Below are 21,451 nucleotides of genomic sequence, written 5' to 3' on the forward strand. Positions count from 1 at the left end.
GAGCAGAGACTGGATTCTGCAGCCGGGTCTGCAGAGGATGCATTCTGTTGGCCATGGTGGGCGGGCTTGTACGTGAGGAGCTGGACTCGAGGATGGGGGCGGTTTCAGCAATCAAGGAGGGTGACTGAAGGGAGAGTTCCAGTGGGCAAGTTGTCACCTCTCTGGTTATTTTCCTCCCATAAGAGTGTGAATTCTTCCCCAAGAAGAATGAGAAGATGGAGTTCCCCTTTGGGTCCGTGGAAACTACTAACTTCCGGCGGTTCACTCCGGAGTCGCTGGCAGAGATCGAGAAGCAAATTGAGGCCCACCGTGCTGCCAAGAAGGCCAAAGCTAAGCGTGGAGAGCGGAAGGGCCAGGATGAGAAGCCCAGGCCTCAGCTAGATTTGAAAGCCTGCAACCAGCTGCCCAGGTTCTATGGTGAGCTCCCCGCGGAACTGGTTGGGGAGCCCCTGGAGGACCTAGACCCGTTCTACAGCACACACCGGGTAAGAGCTGCCATTGGGAACATCTGTGCTCAGCTTTTGGCTAGCCGGCCTCAGTCCCACACAGCCCAGGAAGCCCTCACCCCCAGAGAAGTGGCTGTTTACTAAAGAATGGGCAGACAAAACCCTTCTCTCTGCACCTTTAAGAACTTGTGATGGGGACAAACTAAACCCAAACCCCCAAAGCAGACGGCTGCTGCAGAACAGGCTTGGAAAGTTGCTTGTTCCCACAGGCGAGTCCTAGCCTAGGGCCTCTAGAGGTGGTGGCTCTCTTTGCAGGTGAGAGCAGTGATTTTGAAGTCGAGAGAGGAATGCTCTAAGCTAGGAGTCTCTAAAGTGTAGTCTTGGAGCCCCTGGAGTCTTCCAGTCTCTCTCATGGGTTATGAAGCCAAACTGTCTTGAAATAATAGTCAGCTATCATGTCTTTCTTACTTGGTCTTGTGAGTGGTAACCAAGGGAGTAACATCAACAACAGTCACTGGAAGGTGTGCCTATGTGTTCCTGGCTTCTAAAGTTTCTTTTATTTATTTATTTATTTATTTTTATTGAGAAAAAAAAATTTCTGCCTCCTCCCAGCCTCCCACTCCTCCCCCCTCCCCCCACTCCTCTCCCCCTCCCTCCACTCCTCTCCCCCTCCCTCTCCAGTCTGAAGAGCAGTCAGGGTTCCCTGCCCTGTGGAAAGTCCAAAGTCCTCCCCCCTCCATCCTGGTCTAGGAAGGAGAACATCCAAACTGGCTAGGCTCCCACAAAGCCAGAACATGAAGTAGGATCAAAACCCAGTGCCATTGTCCTTGGCTTCTCAGCAGCCCTCATTGTCCGCCATATTCAGAGAGTCCGGTGTTATCCCATGCTTTTTCAGTCACAGTCCAACTGGCCTTGGTGAGGTCCAATAGATCAGCCCCACTGTCTCCGTGGGTGGGTGCGCCCCTTGTGGTCCTGACTTCTTTGCTCATGTTCTCCCTCCTTCTGTTCCTCATTGGGACTTTGGGAGCTCAGTCCAGTGCTCCAGTGTGGGTCTCTGTCTCTGTCTCTATCTCCATCCATCGCCTGATGAAGTTTCTATGGTGATATGCAAAATGTTCATCAGTATGGCTATAGGATAGGATCATTTCAGGTTCCCTATCCTCAGCTGCCCCAGGAACTAACTGGGGACCTCGCCTTGGGCACCTGGAAGCCCCTCTAGGTCCAAGTCTCTTGCCAACCCTAAGATGGCTCCCTTAATTAAGATATGTGCTTCCCTGCTCCCCTATCCAACCTTCCTTTATCCCAATCATCCCGTTGCCCCAAGTTTTCCCCATCTTACCCTTCTCACTTTTCTCTCCCCATCTCCCCTTACCCCCCTCCCACCCCACCCTTAAGATCCCGATTTTTGCCTGGCAATCTTGTCTACTGCTGGACAGTGGTGAAGCACACTTTTAATCCCAACACTTGCCAGGCAGAGGCAAGCAGATCTCTGTGAGTTCAAGGCCAGGCTGGTCTATAAGAGCAAGTTCCAGGACAACTATGGCTGTTACTCAGGAAAACCCTGTCTTAAAAAAACAAAAACACACAAAAAAGAACATGGTATGTGAGCCTGGTGGGGGTGGCACACACCTTTAACCCCAGCACTCAGGAGGCAGAGACAGACAGATCTCTGTGAGTCTGAGGCCAACCTGGCCTACAGAGTGAGTTCTATGATGGCCAGGGTTACACAGAGAGGCTTTGTCTCAGAAAAAAAAATAAAAAGAATATGGCATATTCTTACTTTCCTGCCCTGTTGCTGTAATAGAATACTCTGACATGAGCAATTTAGGGGAAAGATTTCCCTAAATTTTCCCTAAAGCTCCTCACCCCAGCTACCCTCCATCATGGTCGCAAAGCCATGGCAGCGGGAGCTCGAGGGAGCTACAGTATGCCTGTAGTCTGAAGAGAAGAGCAATGCATGTATGCATGCTAGTACTTAGTTCGCTCTCTCTGCTCTCACACAGCCCAGGATTCTGCCTGCTGATGGTACCACCCACACTGATTGGGTCTTCCTGCCTTGACTAGCACGATAACCTCACCACATACATGCCAACAGGTGACTCTAATCTAGACCACGGCTCACTGAGACTCTGCCGAGGAATTCTAGATTGTGTCATCTTGACAATACTGGCCATTACGGGGTGTATACACACATGCAAACATGATATATATACATGTACATGTGTGTCTGGGGGGGGAGTCAGTGTTCCCAGATCCTTCCTCTTCCTCTTTTGGCTTCCTGGCACTGTGAGGTGGGTGTTTTTCCTCTGTGTGGACTTGCTACGTGATGAACTGTTTCACCCAAAGTGACAAGATCAAGCAAGCATGGATGAAGAGACACCTCTGAAACTGTGCATGGAAACAAACCTTTCCTCCCTTTAGGTTTATTTCCCATGATTTTTTGTTACAGCTAGGGAACACTGACCCCCCCCCACACACACACTAAACTAGAGTCTTAAATCAAAAAAGCTGAGAGCTAACAGTCTACAGCGATGCCCATGACCGTTTCCTCTCTTGTGCTGCATCTTAGGTGTTCTGTGCAGCTAACACATGGTAAGTCCATACTTGGGAACGACAAGGAGCTGGAGCAAGCCATTGCAAATGCAGTTTGTAAACAGATAAGGCACTTGGCAATGTCTTTCTCCTTCCTCTCTCTCCCCAAGAACAGAGGAGGGACTGAGAGATGCTTTAGAGCGAGGTTCAGGCAGTGGAAAGCAGGGGTTTCACAGGACCTCTAGACAGAAGTGAGTTAAATGTTGGGGTTGGGGAGATGGACTTAGTCAGTGAAGTGCTTGTTGAACAACCGTAGGGATCTAATTTGATTCCTAGGACTCATATTGGGGGGCTAAAGTAATCTCACCCCTGAGGAGGAAGCAGAGGCAGGTGGATCTCTGGGGCTTACTGGCTGACAAACCTCACCTCACAAGGTTCTTGAGAGATTCTGTCTCAAAAATAAAAAGAGTGGAAGGGTCCCAGGGAGTGAGTTTGAGGTTGACCCTTGCCCCCTCAACTCATGCATATGCGTGCGTACACACACACACACACACACACACACACACACACACACACACAATGAATTAAATGCAACTGAGCTCAGCCATCTGAGGTCAGAATTCTCTCCCGGGCATGCTGTGTATGTACAGCCCTTGAATCAGCAGCCTGTCCATGAAGCCTCTCAATGGGCTCGCCCCGGTACTCAGTCAACCGTGGAGTGGGTGAGGATGTGGCTCTGCTCTCTTGCCCTCTCTAACTGTCTGCACCTCCACTAGATGGCCAATGGGTTGTGGTTCTTCAAACAGGTCTTGCTCTTGAGCCTGAGAGGAGGCCGCCCAGGATCTGGCTTCTCACCGCAGTCCGCTTTTGCTTTTGTTCTAGACATTCATGGTGTTGAATAAAGGCAGGACCATTTCCAGGTTCAGTGCCACTTGGGCGCTGTTTCTCTTCAGTCCCTTCAACCTGATCAGAAGAACCGCCATCAAGGTGTCCGTCCACTCGTATCCTTTGCACGCGTGCACCTCCGTGCTTTAGACGCGGGCTCTGCCGGTGGCGTCTGGCGTCTTTCTTAGAGCTTAGCAGCAGAGCTTTCTACCAACTGAATCCCGAGACCGCGACATCATCACACTGAGAGCATTGTTTGTGGGTTTTTTAATCTATCTTGTCTGTGTTGGGTGTATGTGTGCACACCTGTGTGCATAGGTGCCTGTAGAAGCCAGGAAAAGGCTTCCGTTCCCTCAAAGCTGGAGTTACAGACGTTTGTGAGCCAACTGATGTGGGTCCGGCCCTCTGATAGAACAGCAAGTGTTTTAAACCACTGAGCCATCTTGCCAGCCCCTGTGTGTGATCTTTGTGTTCTCAATGACTCCCCCCACACCCCAATAGTCTCCAGACAGAAGAAGTGCTCACACAAACCAGGGTCACTGCCAACTCACCTGGATACAGCTGTGGAAACACAACTTGAAATGTTTTTTCTTGTGAGGCTCAGCTGATAGTGTTTTCCTAACATGCATGAAGTCCTAAGTTCAATCCCCAGGACCATATAAACCATACATGATAGTGCGTGGCTATAATCCCAACATTCAGTATCAACCAGGATACTGGAGGATCTTAATTCCACTTCATTCTCAGCAACAGAATGACCATGATACCAGACTGAAATATATAAAGCCACATCCAACCCCAAATGTCCTCTTTTTTAAAAGAAATATTTTTATTTTATGTGCTGCATTGGCGTTTTGTGTGCATGTGTGTGTGAGGATCTCAGATTCCCTGGAACTAGAGTTACAGACAGTTTAGCTGCCGTGTGGGTGCTGGGGATTGAGCCTGGGTCCTCTGGAAGAGCGGCCCGTGCTTTTAACTGCTGAACAAATGTCTCCAGCCTCACCAAATGTCTTCTTTATGAGGTGAGTTTTACCAATGCCCCAGGCCCAGCCTTACCATCAACCATGGCCTGCTTTTCCTATGTTGTGAGGTAATAAGATGTCAGGCTCTTTGGGACCAGAGGCACAGGCATGAGTCGCTACACTATCCTCGGCCATGCTGGGGAGATTGCTCATTACACAAAAAAGAAATGCCTCCCGGACAACAAAGAGAACATGCCATGACAAGCTGAGCCCTGATCATCTTCCATGGGACCTCACCAATCATGAGGCGCTGCCGGTATCATGAGTTACTCTCAGTGCCAGCAGGTTAAAGAAATAGTTTGTCCAAGGATCCTGCCACAGAGAAACGTAATCAAACATCTTAGTCCCCAGGTCTGCATTACCTTGGCTGCTTTGGGGTGCACCAGATGCCACCTCCAGTTTTGTTTATGTTCTGTGTTTTTATTCAATCCAAGCCAAAGCAGTAAGACAAAGGAGGACTTGGACTTGGCCTCCAGGCATCTCTCAAACTGGTATTTTTCAATGACAGGAAGTTGGCTTCTAAGAAGTTCATGTTCAGAAGAGCCTTGGCCTGTTGCGTGGCAGACAGTAGCCCCCTGAAGGGAGTCTCTCTTCCTCTACCCCACCCCAGCCAGTGTGGAGCAGTTTGGGAAGTTGCCGACGGTACTCAAGCTAGGAAGCCTGGAACAGAGCCAGCCACATGCTCACTCTGTAACTACCCCGCCTGACGATGCACAGCCCGTTTTCTCTTGCTGTGGTTATCTTTGTGGCTACCCAACAGGAGTTCTGCTTTCTGAATTGAATCTTAGATTTTTTAGATTCTTCAGAATACTTTATGATAATAGCAGGCCCCCAGTGGCTAACTACTTCCCAAGTGTCAACACTGTCACGGGCACAGAAGCCTTGATGAAGGATTAGAACCCCATTTTACAGATAATGAAACCAACACACAGAGGCATCTGATAAATGTCCTGAGGTCACAGGTCCAGCCTGCGGCGTCTCTGGGTCAGGGTCTTCAGCGTAGAGGCAGACAGAAAGTGAATGGACACAGAGTAAGGTAATAATTCTCTAGGTGGGCCTTTTCTACTTGGGTAAAATGTTTCTTTTTGGAAAACACATCTGAATTCAACTTCTGTGCATTGAAGCAACAAGACCCAGATTTGCATCTGAAGGACCTCAGCGTGTTCTCCTTTGAGACAATGAATGGGAACCTTGGGCTTTCTGTTCATTTCCATTGGCCTTCAGTGCACAAGTGATCAGGTAATTTGGTCACTGGAAACATCTCTTGCTTTCACCCATTTTATAGAGTGATTTTTTTAAAATTGTTTGCAGGTTGGGGTTTGGTAACTTGAATTTTCTCCAGATTTTCTTCTGTTTAAAACTATATCAAGTCATATCATGATCGCTTATTCACTATATAAATTATATTGTTCTGCGTGAAACAAAGCGAGGGCTTTTACTTTTAAAATAGTAGTATCCGAGATTCAAGATGTTAAACATTCTTCCTTCAGCTAGCTCTGGCAGAGTTGCACTGTCATCAAAACTGCTTCCTACTTTCTAAAGGAAGATCAAAACAGTGTCACGGAAATCTCAAATAAAGAGAAACAGTCAACGCACAAACCATCCTCCATGGATTACAGTTAAATTACATTGAGATAAGTAAATAACAGATAATTAGAAATAAAATTTCTCTTAATAGCCAAGTGACAATGCATGGTCTTTCGTCTTGAGATCTGACGAATGACTAATTCCCCGATGGAGTCACACTGGACAGAGGTCTGGTGAGGGGTCTCCCCCTCACAAAGTGTGCACAGATATACTTAATTTTAATCAATTTGGTGACTACAGCCCCAAGCAAGATTCGAACAAAATTGTAATTCCAATCCCATTTTTGTGAATACCTTCACAGACATGCGATATCACGCAACTTGTAAGGATCTGCAGAACTGAAGATATAATTTAAATTTCTGTCCTGAGTTAAGTCTTCCCCATGTGAACATAATTCTTAGTTGTCAATCAGGAAAATGTGGTTTCATTGGAAGAACATCCCTATTCAGACCGATGTCTTCCTATGTAAATCTAGAATAACAACGTGAAAGCTGTTTACAGAAAACTAAGATGGGTTTAAATATTTCTACTTGAGCTGAAATGACGAGGGACGAATTCCATCCTTACCCTGTGGGTAACACTTCTCTCCGGGACGGCGGTTTCTCCTTAGGAAGGGACTTAGGAGCTCCTCCAGTCCTGAGGCACCGTCTGCCCAGGAGAGGTCTGCCTTAGATTCTCTCTAACTAACTCCTCCAGTCCTGAGGCACCGTCTGCCCAGGAGAGGTCTGCCTTAGATTCTTTCTAACTCTGTTTATTTACTCCTGCGCACTCTTCTTCCTTTCAAAGCCACCCTCCCCTTTGAGTATCCCTTATCAATGCTCCACTCCTCAGAGCTTCTCTCTGACGTGTATCATCTCATTCTCCTTGGAATATCCATCCAGAGCCAGCATTTCACTTCCTGGGCCTGCTTTGGCCATCCCAACCCAGAATCCATGGCTTCAGTGTGGTTGAGCTCAGCTTAGGAAAACAATCTAACTAAAGTGATTTTCATAAATAGTAATAACCTCTACCTGGTAACTATGGTTACCGGGCGGCATGACACAGCATGATTCCGAAAGGCTATGAAGACTCATCATGCCGTTTGCTCAGATCCTAGCTCTAAGTGATGAAAGCTGCCCTGGGTTCAATATTCCACTCCCTCGTTATTGCTATCAGAACTGCTTCTACTATCGATAATAAAGACAGACTTCTCAGATGGGCAGGCACTCAGCCCTCATGAAAGCTGGTGTTAGCTGAGTCACGCCTTCACGTCTGGCAGCAAGGCAACCCAAGGGGGCTGAGGGCAGATGGAGACTCCCACTTGTCCTTAACGTGGCCTCACAGCTGGTTCTCCATATTCATTACCATCACGATTTTGTTCAACTGTGTATGCATGACCCAAAGCGATCTTCCGGAGAAAATTGAGTGAGTAAAATCGCCACCTCTCTTGTGCTTTCTCGCTGTCCTCGCTTTCTTAGCGGCCTCTGTTTGTTTGTTTGTTTGTTTATCTCGCCAGTCTTTACCTTGATAAGTCTGAATTCTGTTGCCTACTTGACTTTGCAATGGTCAGGTTTCTTCTGCGCGCCTTTTTCCTAAGCACATGTATAGTTTTGAACTTCAGGACAGTGTAGATTAGTGGCTCTCAACCTTGACTCCACAGTGGAACTTTATGGATGCCATTCAAAACTCTGTTGCCAAGAAGGTCTGTTGTCATTAGACTTCAATGCCCTGGGCAGATGAGTCCTCCCGGCTACACACGCACACACACACACACATGCACATACACATGACACACATGAGCTAAGCATGCGAGAATGAGGTGCAGGGAAGGCCTACACTTGAAGAGGCGGGGCAAAAGAAAAAAGGACTATGAATGGCGGCTCTGGGATCTGTTCACAGAATGATCCATGGCTGAGGTGGATAGGTATCCCAGCTCAGATGCTTCAAAAGGACTGCAGCATTTCTAGGTTGCCTGTGTCCCTGGCTGGTACATGAAACCTCTATTGCTTGAGAACAGAAGAGTTCTCTGAAAACAGATGTGGCACCACAGCTGGGAAGGTGTCCCTGCCCTTGCTCAAGCCTTCAGACGTAACAACAGGGTCTCTGAAAAGCTCTCTCTCTTCCCCCTTACATTCTTGCTATCTTTAAAAGTAGCACATGCCACAATAAAAACGATGCCCCACCTCTGTTAGGAAAGGGGGAAAAATTGGGTAGCCGTTTTAAATGACTCGAGAAATGCCATTTGATAAAGTTCAGTTTCTGCTCATGATGTCAAAACTCTGAGAGAAGTCAAAACAGAAAGAAATTATCACACTCTGATAAAAAAGAAAGCATTAATTCTTCAAAAAGCAGTATCCTCCAAAAAGGGTTTTCATTTATCAAACGTAATTGCGAGCATGGAAATCTCTCTCTTTGAGATGAAAGAAGGAAAATAAATATCAGAGACTTCTAGTCTCATCAGTTCAGCTTCATCGAGGGGGTTCTGGCCAGTGCAGTAAGGCAAGAATAAGAAAAGGAAACTACGTGAGTAAGAAGCCTGCCAAACATGTCACACTTTACAGAAAATGATCCAGAGCACACAAAATATCCAGTGTTGCCTAGAGAATCTATTAAAGACAGAGGCTGGCCCAGCGGCTGAGATGATCAGAGTTGGATTCCCAGTCCTCACACGGGCAGCTCACAACTGCCCAGCCTGTGCCCACATGCACGAGTGTACGCGCCCATGGAGGGCAGCTCTAGGGAACCCAGCCCCCTCTTGTGGCCTCCAGGAGAACCTGCATTTATGTGCATTTGAACACACAGAAGATACACATAAATAATTAGTGAATTAGATCTTAGTCTACTAGGATTAATAAGACTGTACATCGAGATAGCTGTGTGGATTAATATACATCAACCAATTATGTATGTATGTAGCAGCACTCTACAAGCTGGAAATAAAATAATTTTCAAATTATCATTTACACTGGCATTTCAAAATATCAAGCTTCTAGAAATAAAAATACCAAGGCATTGAGTAAATTACAGAAACAACCCCAGCAAATGGGGAGATAATGCTATGTTGTTAGACTGCAGGTCTCAATATTGAAGAACGTGCACAGATGAGTAATCAATGTAGTGTTATTCCCAATCAGTCTCAACAAGCATTTAGACTCTAAAGTGTACGTGGAAACACAAAGAGTAAATTATAGCCAAGACACTTTGGAGGAAGGAAAACAGGGAGGAGCAATTGCCCCACTGGGGTCAAATTGGCTTCAAAGCCATTGCTGCGAGGCTAGCCAGACTCAAAGCAGAGCAGTGCATGCGTGCATTCGTGCGTACTATGCACGTGTGTGTGCACATGTGTGTATGCGTGCCGATATTGAATTTGTGATGAAGGTGGCTCCACAGAACAACAGGGAAGGTCAGTCTGTGGTAAGAATGTGAAGAGAATATAGTTTATTATGAAGACCCTAACATAATAAACTATATAGCTAACTGCACACCGAACCCCAGAGTCAGTTCCCGGTAGATTAGCCCCCAACTTTCCTTGTGAAATACAAAGGTATAAAACCTTTAGAAGGGAAACAAAGGCCAGAGGAGAACTTGTATGACCTCAGGGGAGGGAAAGTTTTATTACAGATGATACAGGAAACACCAGGTAGGGAAAAGGACAGATGCCCTTTGGTAAACTAAGACCTTTTTTCAGGTAACTACTTGAGATTTATTTCATACATGTAGATGTATGTACACCCTAGTGTGGTGCCCACAGGAGCCAGAAGAGGACATAGGATCCCCTGGAGTTGCAGGAACAGATGTTGTGAGCTGCCTGATGTGAGTGCTGGGAACCGAACCCAGGGTCGCTGTAAGAGCATCAAGGGCTTGTCACGGCTGAGCCATCTCTCCAGTCCCTGGAAGTCAGCTCTTAAGAGAACAAAGACACCAGTACCAGCGCAATTCTAAGGAACTCCCACCAGAGTTCTGAACCCTCTCCAAAACTCAAGACTTAAAAATATGGCAGTCCATGCATTTTGAGCAAGATAAAATTTGAACAGGCAAAATTCCAAGTGGTCTATTAACTCATGGAAATTCCTAAAAAAATTTTTATTGAGGAGCGCAAAATTAAAATTATTGAGGCGGGAGATGACTAGGCACTCATCATGTAAGGAAAATGCTTGGACGGCAACCATTCCAAGTATCTATAAAGATATGGAGTACTGGAAGTGGTTATGCTGGTGGTAGGGAGTGTTCAGATTTGAAGAACTTTTGATACCAGTGGCTGCTAATAAAGGGAAGGACATGCACATGCTGTGCTCTTCTGTTGCACTCAGGTGCCCACACTCATCACAATTACTATCTGTGGGCACCAAAACCCAGCTTTGAGGAAGCCTACAGACACAACCTTCAGCAATGCAGAAATAACTCAAACATACGCAACTGTTCGGTTTGCTATATTCTTAATTGGATAATTTATAGCAATGAATGTAGATGAACCGTGAGTCCATATGAGAACAGGAATGAGTCCTGTGTTGATGGAGTTTCAGTCCCACCTGATCCTGCAGCCCTTCAGTCCCAAATAACACACAGACTTATATTAATTATAAACTGTTTGGCCTGTTGCTCAGGCTTATTACTAATTAGCTCTTATAACTTAAATTAACCCATAATTCTTATCTGTGTTTAACCACATGACTTGGTACCTTTTCTCAGTGAGGCTTTCTCATCTTGCTTCTTCTGCATCTGGATGATTGTCTCTGCCTTTTCTTTTCCCAGAATTCTCCTAATCTGGTTGTCCCACCTATACTTCCTGCCTGGCTACTGGCCAATCAGTATTTTATTAAACCAACATGAGCAACAAATCTTTACAGTGTACAAGAGCATTATCCCATAGCAGTCTTACGCACAGATTGTTGACCCAAACTAAAGGATTCTATTACTATGATTCCATTTACACAAAATGTGAAGGTCAGTAAGGCAATTTTACTTAGGAACTGACTTAGTCGACTTCCTCTTGCTATAACAAAGTGCCGGAGGCTGTAGTAATTTGCAAATCATATTTACCGACTAGTAGTTATGCAGAACAGGGAATCCAAGAGCATGGCGCCAGCACCCGCATGGCCTCTGGTAAGAGCCATCGGCAGCATTACAGTACAGTAAGAAATGGTAACCATAGCAGCCTAGTTCGGTCTCCTTGTAAAGCCACTGCGAAGGCCTCCTCCGATGACCTCATCTAATCCTAGTTTCCTCCCAAAGACCCACCTTGAAAATATATGAACTAGGAGCTGGTGATGTGTCTTGGGGTTTAAAAGATACTCGCTGCCCAGCCCGACAAGAGTTAGTCCCTGGGATCCACACCGTGGAAGGTGAGAGCTGTCCCCTGTATGCTGTCCTGTGACCTCCACTCAGTTACGACACCCGTGCACCCATGTGCGTATATGGGTGCACACACACAAAAGATAATCAGTAAATAAGTACGAAAGGGTTTAAAATATATGATCTGGGCAGTTAAGTCTGCAAAATAGGCCTTGTTTTGTCTTGAGACGGGGTCTCATGAAGCCCAGGCTGGCTTTGAATTTGCTATGTACCTCAAGTTAGCCTTGAAGCCCTCATCCTCCTGGCAGCACCCCTCAAACCTTGGGTCAGCGCTGGAATCGCAGGTTTCTGTCACCACACCTGGTCGAAACACACATTTTTGAGGAGACACATTCAAACCGTAGCATAATAGGAGTTCAAAATACAAATAATAGCTGTGAAAATGCAAAATATGTGGAGAGGAGCCCCGAGACAGGAGAATGTTGTCGGGTAGGGACTGCACATAGTCAAGACATTCCATTGGGGGCATGAACAGCCATACAGAATCTGTGCTCTGTCCCCAGATTCATAAGGTCGGAGCCCTGACCTCTTGTGTTACCATGTTGAAATGGGAGCCTTCAAGGAGAGGCTCAGTGAGGTCACCAGGGTTAGGGTTAGCGTAGCTATCGAACTTCTATTCTCTACAAGGAAGAAAAACCCAATTGCTCTCCATGCCCTGGGAGGATACAGGAGAAGGCAGCCACCTACAGTGCAAGAAGGGGACATTTTCCAGTCTTTCCCTTGCCAGGGCCTCCCTTGTTCAGCCTTCCAGTCATGAGGGGATTAGTTTCTGTCATTGAAGTCATCCAGCCAACAGCATTGCCTTGCAGCTAGCCAGACTAGCGAAGCCTTCGCTTTCCAGGGACTATGTCACTGTCCACACGGTAATGCTTGTTTGTGATGTGCATGTGTCCTGGTGAGACATTTTAAAAGCAACACAATTTATAAACCTGAAGTCTGAGCATAAACAAACCTGAGGCAGGAGGATGGTGATAAGTCCAAGGCAAGTTTGGTCTGCATAGGGAGTTTCAGGCCAGCTTGGGTTAGAGTGGGATCCTGTCTCAAAACAAAATAGTAGCAATCATAATAATAATAATAATAATAATTCAAAAATAAATGAGTACTGCTTAAAATGGCAAACACTGAAAAATATAAACCAGAATATAATGCCTAAGTAACTTATGAGACTCATATTGTATATGGTTGAGATGATATTGCATTAGATTTTCTGCCCTTCAGAACTTGTAAGGCAAGCGTTTTCCTTCTCAATGTGAGTCATTCGGGAGTAACCTGGGGACTGTGGTTAAATATGGAAGACAGGCTGCGTGTGCTTTACCCTCAAAATGCCGGTGCAGTGGCAGCACTGGTATAAGCAGCATAAACATAAGAACAAAGGGAGAAGGGAAGGAAATACAGAGACAATGATGTCACAACAAGCTCGGGAGACCAGAAGTGGGCGGAGGAATGCCAAAGCCCTGAACAGACTGGCTTTCTCGAAGGTGGAAAAAGATGAGATCCTGGCATTTTACCCCTGGAAAGCTCTAGAGTTGACAAGGTATAAACAGTAAAACCCCAGCAGGAGCAAGAAGACGGGACATGGGGGAGTGATCATGTAAGCCTGCTTCTCTAAAGGGAGAAACTCCAAAGAGTTCTAGGGGCCTGCAAGATGGCTCAGTGTGGAGGATGCTTGGTGCCAAGTCCCGTGAACTGAGCTTCATCCCAGAACCTGCTCGGTTGAAAGAGAAAACACACTTCTGCAAGCTGGGGAGTGGTAGGGGGAGTAAGTATGGCTAAAATAAACGTTTGCTTTGTTTGTTTTTCAAGATAGGGTTTCTGTGTAGCCCTGGATGCCGTGGAACTCACTTTGTAGACAAGGCTGGCCTTAGACTCAGAGATCCTCCTGCCTTAGCCTCTTGAGTGCTGAGACTGAAGGCGTGCACCAGCACTGCCCTACTGCTCGTCTGTTTGCTGTTTGTTTAGTGATTTTTGCACTTGTTCTAAACAAATTGGGTGGCTCCCAAAGGAGGACAGCTGAGATGCACCTCTGGCCTTGGTGTACATGTATGTACACATGTTGCAACTGCACACATAGGCATACACCCCCCCCCACACACACACAAAGATATAAAAAGTTTAAATAAAAGAATGGGGAAATGCAAGGCTTGGTAACATATGCCTAAAACCCCAGCACTCAGGAAGCAGAGGCAGGGAGCACAGAGTTGAAGGCCAGCCTGGGCTACATAAGACCCTGTCTCAAACAGTAGAAAGAATGGGCAAAGATGTAAGGAAGGACAGACAGAAAGCTAGCTGGAATCAGAGAAAGTAGACTTACACCAAAGAGCAGGAGGCCAGACAAGCGTGACACTCTGAACGCTAAATACAACAGCAAGTCTGAGCTTCGCAATGAATGTCGCAAGAACAGTATTTACAAACTGAAGAATGTGGGCATGCATATGCAGAGCTATTGGAGGATCTGAAAGTCACATTCTCTGCCTGTAATTGATGAAGTATAAAAAAATCTGTAAAGATGGGGAGGGGATAGGAATGGGGAAATGCATTCCACACCACGTCGCTCGGAGATTAGGCCAGAAGACCATAGGCCTTAACCTCCTGCTAGCCCCACTCCAAAACAAAACAAACAACAACCACAAAACCCAATCCCATTGGTTCCACAGATAACAATAACAAATAGCGAAGTCTCTTGTCATTCTGCCATAAAGTTAGAAAATGGCAGGAAACTGGAAGGAAAGGAGGAAGCCTTTTCACTAGGTTGTGCTAACACTGTTCTTCAAGAGCTCTTGAACAAAAGACAGCTACAGAGTAAAACTGCAGAATCTCTGGGGACAAATGAGTTTAATCAGAGCCTAGAGGGGAAAAACAGTTCTCAGGAGGTCATTTACAGTTGAGCAGTGTGGGATCTTAATATCAGTAAGGGTAGGAAAGTCTGGCACAGAACTAGAGAAAAAATAAAACAAATGAAAGGCAAGCAGAAAGAAAAATTAATAACTGGACAAGAGATAAATCACAAAATGGGGCTAATAGATTCAAATGGTGCTATGAAATCTATACCCGAGACCTCTGTACTAAAGAATGAAAAAACATTATTGAGAAATTTTAAAGTACTTACATAAATTTAAATATATCTTGTGATAATGGATGAGAAGATTACTATTATTAAACTGTTAGTGCTGCCCAAATTTATCTATAGATTCAGTGAAATCTCACTAAAAATCTCAGCAGCAATTGGTTAGTAGAAATTGAATGGATAGATTTTACCAGCATGAAAGAGGTGAAATTGGACTATTTTCTATGATAACCGTAATCATAATAAGAATCCTTATATTTTTGTGTCATGATTTATTCTTTGATGAATAGCCTTGTGCACATATCTTTGTACAACTAATGCAACAAAATTTGAGAGATGAGTTTTTAGAAGTAGAAGTTACTGGGCCAAGGAACATACACCTTTTTATTTTATTTTATTATAAGACTGGATCTCATGCATTGCAGGATGGCCTTGAACCCTCTGTGTAGACAAGGATGGCCTGGAATTTCTGATTGGCCTGACTCAACTCTTGAGTGCTGGGGATTGAATGCATGTTCTTTCTACCCCACCCTGTTTATGCAGCGCAGGGGATTGAGCTCAGCTGCATGCCAAGCAATCACTCCTCCAACTGAGCTACTCAGTCACTCAGTTTTAGTTTTTACAATATTGCCAAATCACTTTCCAAAGCTATGTCAGTTTTCATTCCCAGGAATCACTGAGAACATTCTCTATTAGACTCTATACACACTGAACTGTTGACACAACTTCTTTTATAAACACAATTTGAAAAGATACAAAGCTCTCCCTGTTCTAGTCCAAGGCAAGGCTGAGTACCCTCAGCCTTGTGGAAACAACAGAGTAGCTCTGATCTTTGGGGTGTGAGCTGGAAACCATTAGATGTTCGCTGCTAGGACCCAGGGAAAAGAATGCATATCCTTGAGATAGACCCAGTCCCTCCAGATCACGCTGTGTATTTGTTTAGGAAGAAAAGAAATTGTAGCCAGTCAAGACTCAGAAGCCAAGGGAATAGCCTTGTCCTTGACACAATCTGCCCAGTAGACACAAGCCCTTCTCTTTTCTTAGCTTCCCATTGTGCCTCTTTGTAACATCAGCTATGTGCTCGTCTCTGTGGGCTAATGGGAGCTCCCTCCCTCTCTCCCTGCCTGCCTGCCTGTCTGCTTGGGGCAAGACAGACACACAGAGCCCATTTTAAATCTCTTCTTATGTTCACAATAAACTAAAGAGGAAGAATGTGCTAGAAGAGGAATCAGGAGGAGATGAAATCATACCAAGGAAAAGTATTATACCCATCTTCGCCCTCCTCTCAAGCGCCAGGCTCACACAGTCACTGAAGGAGTCCTTTCATAGCCTGGATCTTCACTTGCTATACCCATGTTCTGGAAAACAGTTGGTTGCAGGGAAGACTTTGGAAGAAGTATTTCCTCATTTGCAAGAAAGCATGATTTTCCAGGCACACTCGGGGTTCTTAGTGCAAGTCTGACTGAGATGACAGACTTGCACTAAGATTTTTGTTACAAATGATTATTGTTTTTTTTAATTTTTAAATTTTTAAAATTGTTTTTATTGAGCCATATATTTTTCTCTGCTCCCCTTCCTTCTTCTCCACTCCCCTTCTACCATCTCCCATGGTTCCCATACTCCCAATTTACTCAGGAGAGCTTGTCTTTTTCTTCTTCCCATGTAGATTAGCTCCATGTATGTCTCTCTTAGGGTCCTCATTGTTGTCTAGGTTCTCTGGAATTGTGATCTATAGGCTGGTTTTTCTTTGCTTTATTTCTAAAAGCCACTTATGAGTGAATAAATATGATAATTGTCTTTCTGGGTCTGGGTTACCTCACTCAACATAATGTTTTCTAGTTCCATCCATTTGCCTGCAAATTTCAAGATGTCATTATCTTTTTCTGCTATGTAGTACTCCATTGTGTAAATGTACCACATTTTCCTTATCCATTCTTCAGTTGAGGGGCATTTAGGTTGTTTCCAGGTTCTGGCTATGACAAACAATGTTGCTATAAACATAGTTGAGCACATGCCCTTGTGGTACAATTGAGCATCCTTTGGGTATATACCCAAACATGGTATTGCTGGGTCTTGAGGTAGGTTGTTTCCTAATTTTCTGAGAAATTGCCATACTCATATCCAAACAGGCTGTACCAGCTTGCACTCCCATCAGCAATGCAGGAGTGTTCCCTTTACCCCACAACCTCTCCAGCATAAGTTGTCATCAGTGCTTTTGATCTTGTCCATTCTTACAGGATGGAATCTCAGAGTTGTTTTGATTTACATTTCTCTGACGGCTAAGGATGCTGAGCATTTCCTTAAGTGTCTTTCAGCCATTTTAGATTCATCTGTTGAGAGTTCTCTATTTAGTTCTGTACCCCATTTTTTATTGGCTTATTTGTTCTTTTGATGACAAATTTCTTGAATTTTTTGTATATTTTAGAGATCAGTTTTCAGTCCAATGTGGTGTAGTAATATAAGTGTTGGGTGCCGTTCTGTTGTATTAGGAGCAGCGGGGCTGCGTCCCCAGCACCCCGGCCACCTGCTAGCTTATGCCCGAAATAACAACACACAAACTGTATTCATTTAAACACTGCTTGGCTCATTAGTTTCAACCTCTTAATCCATTTCTTATAATCTATGTAGCACCACGAGGTGCGCTTACCAGGAAGATTCTAGCCTACGTTCATCCTGGGTCGGAGCTTCATCGCATGTGCTTCAGAGAGCAGCGCTATCCTGTCTATCCGGGAGAGGGGAGCATGATGTCTCTGTCTGAGGCGTCTTACCTCACTTCCTCTTCCTCCCAGCATTCTGTTCTGTTTACTCCACCCACCTATGTTCTAAGCTATGAGCCCAAGCAGTTTGTTTATTACTTAACCAATGAAATCAACAGATTGATATATGACACTCCCACATCAATGTGGGGTTAGTGAAGATCTTTTCTCATTTTGTAGGCTGCCATTTTATCTTGTTGACCATGCCCTTTGCTTTACAGAAGCTTTTCAGTTTCAGGAGGTCAAATTTATTAATTGTTTCTTTCAGTGTCTGTGATGCTGAGGTTATATTTAGGAAGTGGTCTCCTGTGCCAATGTGTTCAAGTATACTTCCCACTTTTTCTTCTATGAGATTCCATGTAGTTGGCTTTATGTTGAGGTCTTGTATCCATTTGGATTTGAGTTTTGTACATGATGATAGATATGGATCTATTTTCATTCTTCTACATGTTTATATCCAGTTATGCCAGCACTATTTGTTGAATATGCCTTTTTTCCCATTTGATATTTTTTGCTTCTTTGTCAAAAATCAGGTGTTCATAGGTGTGTGGGTTGATATCTGGGTCTTCTACTTGGTTTCATTGGTCCTCCTATCTTTTTATGTCAATACCAGGCTGTTTCCATTACTGTAGCTCTGTAGTAGAGTTTGAAGTCAGGGATTGTGATGCCTCCAGAAGTTCCTTTATTGTACAGGATTGTTTTGGCTATCCTGTTTTTTTTTTCTTTTCCATATAAAGTTGAGTATTGTTCTTTTGAGGTCTGTGAAGAATTTTGCTGAGATTTTGATGGACATTGCATTGAATCTGTAGATTGCTTTTGGTAAAATTGTCATTTTTACTATGGTAATTCTACCTACAAGAGCCTGGGAAAGCTTTTCATTTTCTGGTGTCTTCTTCAATTTCTTTCTTCAAAGATTTAAAGTTCTTGTCATACAGGTCTACCACTTGTTTGGCTAGAGTTACTTTGAGATATTTTATGCTATTTGTGTCTATTGTGAAGGGTAATGTTTCTCTCATTTCTTTCTCAACCCATTTTTTAGCCGTGTACAGGAGGGCTACTTATTTTTTTTTTTAGTTAATCTTGTATCCTGCTACATTAGTGAAGGCGTTTATGAGTTCCTTGGTAGAAATTTTGGGGTCACTTATGTAACCTATTATATCATCAGCAAATAGTAAGAGTATGACTTCTTCTTTTCTAATTTATATCCCCTTGATCTCCTTTTGTTGTCTTATTGCTCTATCTAGAATCTCAAGAACTATGTTGAATAGATATGGAGAGAGTGAACAACCTTGTCTTGTTCCTGATTTCAGTGGGATCACTGTGAATTTCTCTCCATTTAGTTTGGTGTTGGCTGTTGGCTTGCTGTGTATTGCCTTTATTATGTTTAGGTATGTTTCTTGTATCCTTGCTGTCTTCAAGAAGGGATGTTGTATTTTGTTTAAGGCTTTTTCAGTGTCTAATGAGATGATCATGTGGCTTTTATTTTCAGCTTGTTTATATGGTAGATTATATTAACAGATTTTCGTATGCTGAACCATCCCTGCATCTCTGGGATGAAACTGATTTGATCATAGTGGATGATTTTTCTGATGTGTTCTTGGATTCAGTTTGCCAGTATTTTATTGAGTATTTGTAGTAATAGGGGCAGCAGGGCTGCGTCCTCAACACCCCAAGCCGCCTGCCCAGCTAGCTTTACCCTAAATAATTACACACAAACTATATTCATTTAAACACTGCTTTGGCCCATTCCTATCTAGCCTCTTCTAGGCTACTCTCGCACCTGGACTAGCCCATTTCTTATCATCTGTATAGCACCGGTCTTACCGGGAAGATTCTAGCCTAAGTCCATCCTGGGTCGGAGCTTCATAGCGTGCGTCTTCCCTGGAGCAGGTAGCATGGTGTCTCTCCTGCATCTGCTCCGGAGAGGAGAGCTGTCGAGTCTGACCTCACTTCCTCTTCCTCCCAGCGTTCTGTTCTGTTTACTCCACCCACCTAAGGGTGGGCCTATCCAATGGGCCTAGGAGTTTCTTTATTGCTTAGCCAATGAAATCAACAGATTGATATATGACACTCCCACATCAAGTATTTTTGCATCAATATTCATGAGTGAGATTGGTCTGTAATTCTCTTTCTTAGTAATGTCTTTGTGTGGTTGGGTATTAGGGTAATTGTAGCCTCATAAAAAGAGTTTGACAGTGTTCCTTCTGCTTCTATTGTGTAGAATAATTTGAGGAGTATTGGTATTTTCTTCTTTAAAAATCTTATAGAATTCTGTGATGAAATCATCTGGTCCTGGGCTTTTTTTTCCCCTTGGGAGACTTTTGCTGACTGTTTCTATTTCTTTAGCAGTTATAAGTCTATTTAATTTGCTTATCTGGTCTTGATTTAATGTTGTTAAGTGTTATTTATTCATAAAATTGTCCATTTCCTTTAAGTTCTCCAGTTTTGTGGAGTACAGGTGTTGTCAGGGTTTCTGTCCTGCCTGGTTCCTACATTCGTTAAATTTCAAAGAAATCAAACAGAGGTCTACATTAGTTATAAACTGATTGGCCCATTAGCTCAGGCTTCTTATTAACTCTCATAATTTTTATTAGCCCATTATTCTTGTCTATGTTAGCCACATGGCTCAGTACCTTTTTCAGCAAGGCAGGCACATCTTGCTTGTTCTGTGGCTGGGCCAAGACTGCAGACCAAGCTTTCCTCTTCCCAGAATTCCCCTGTTCTTGTCAACTCACCTTTACTTCCTGTTTGGTTGTCCCACCTATACTTGCAGCCTGGCTACTGACTAATAAGCATTTATTTAAAATATAATTGACAGAATACAGACAATTGTCCCACATCATACAGGTTTTAGAAATATGACCTAAGAATTCTCTGGATTTCCTCTGTGTCTGTTGTTATGTCCCCTTTTTATTTTTGACTTTGTTAATTTGGATATTTTTCTCTCTGCCTTTTGGTTAATTTAGATAAAAGTTTGTCTATTTTGTTGATTTTTTTAAGAACCAACTCTTTGTATCATTGATTCTTTGTATTGTTTTCTGTTTCTGTTGTTGATTTCAGCTCTCAATTTGATTATTTCCTGCCATCTAGTTCTCCTGAGTGAGTTTGCTTCTTTTTGTTCTAGAGCTTTCTGGTGTTCTATTAACTCACTAGTGTGGGATTTTTCTAACTTTATTATGTAGGCATTTAGTTCTATGAACTTTCCTTTTAACATTGTTTTGGGTATGTTGTATGGTCATTTTCATTGAATTTTAGGAAGTCTTTAATTTCTTCCACTATTTCTTCCTTGACCCATTGATATGAGTGAGCATTGTTTAATTTCCATGTGTTTGTAGACTTTCTAGAATTAGTGTTGCTGTTGAATTCTAATTTAAGCCATGGTGATCCAATAAGATACATGGTGTTATTCCAATTTTTTATCTGTTGAGATTTGCTTTGTTACCTAGTATGTGGTCAATTTTTGAGAAGGTTCCATGAGTGTAGTGATAGGAGCCGCGGGGCTGCATCCCCAGCACCCCGGCCGCCTGCTAGCTTATGCCCGAAATAACAACACACAAACTGTATTCATTTAAACACTGCTTGGCCCATTTCTATCTAGCCTCTTCTAGGCTAACTCTTGCACCTGGACTAGCCCATTTCTAATAATCTGCTGTAGCCCACGAAGTGGCTTACCAGGGAGCTTCTAGCCTATGTCCATCATGGGTCAGAGCTTCATTGCATGTGTCTGCCCAGGAGCTGGGAGCATGGCGTCTCTTCTCAGGCGTCTGCTCCCGAGAGGAGAGCTGTCGAGTCTGAGCTCACTTCCTCTTCCTCCCAGCATTCTGTTCT

At 44.0% G+C, this 21,451-nt stretch overlaps 1 protein-coding gene across 3 annotated transcripts in view; it reads left to right on the plus strand.

Moving 5' to 3' along the window:
* The first annotated feature begins 215 nt into the window (after positions 1-215).
* The window catches only part of Scn10a (sodium voltage-gated channel alpha subunit 10), a 96,657-nt gene continuing 75,421 nt past the window's right edge, over positions 216-21,451 (plus strand). For all 3 annotated transcript variants that reach the window (XM_075964159.1, XM_075964160.1, XM_075964161.1), the window contains exons 1-3: positions 216-485; positions 3,861-3,979; positions 7,796-7,876. In XM_075964159.1, coding sequence (XP_075820274.1) covers positions 216-485; positions 3,861-3,979; positions 7,796-7,876 — 470 coding nt within the window. The remainder of the gene's footprint in view (positions 486-3,860; positions 3,980-7,795; positions 7,877-21,451) is intronic.

Source organism: Microtus pennsylvanicus, chromosome 3 (genome assembly GCF_037038515.1).
Source record: "Microtus pennsylvanicus isolate mMicPen1 chromosome 3, mMicPen1.hap1, whole genome shotgun sequence".
Taxonomy (NCBI): Eukaryota; Metazoa; Chordata; class Mammalia; order Rodentia; family Cricetidae; genus Microtus; species Microtus pennsylvanicus.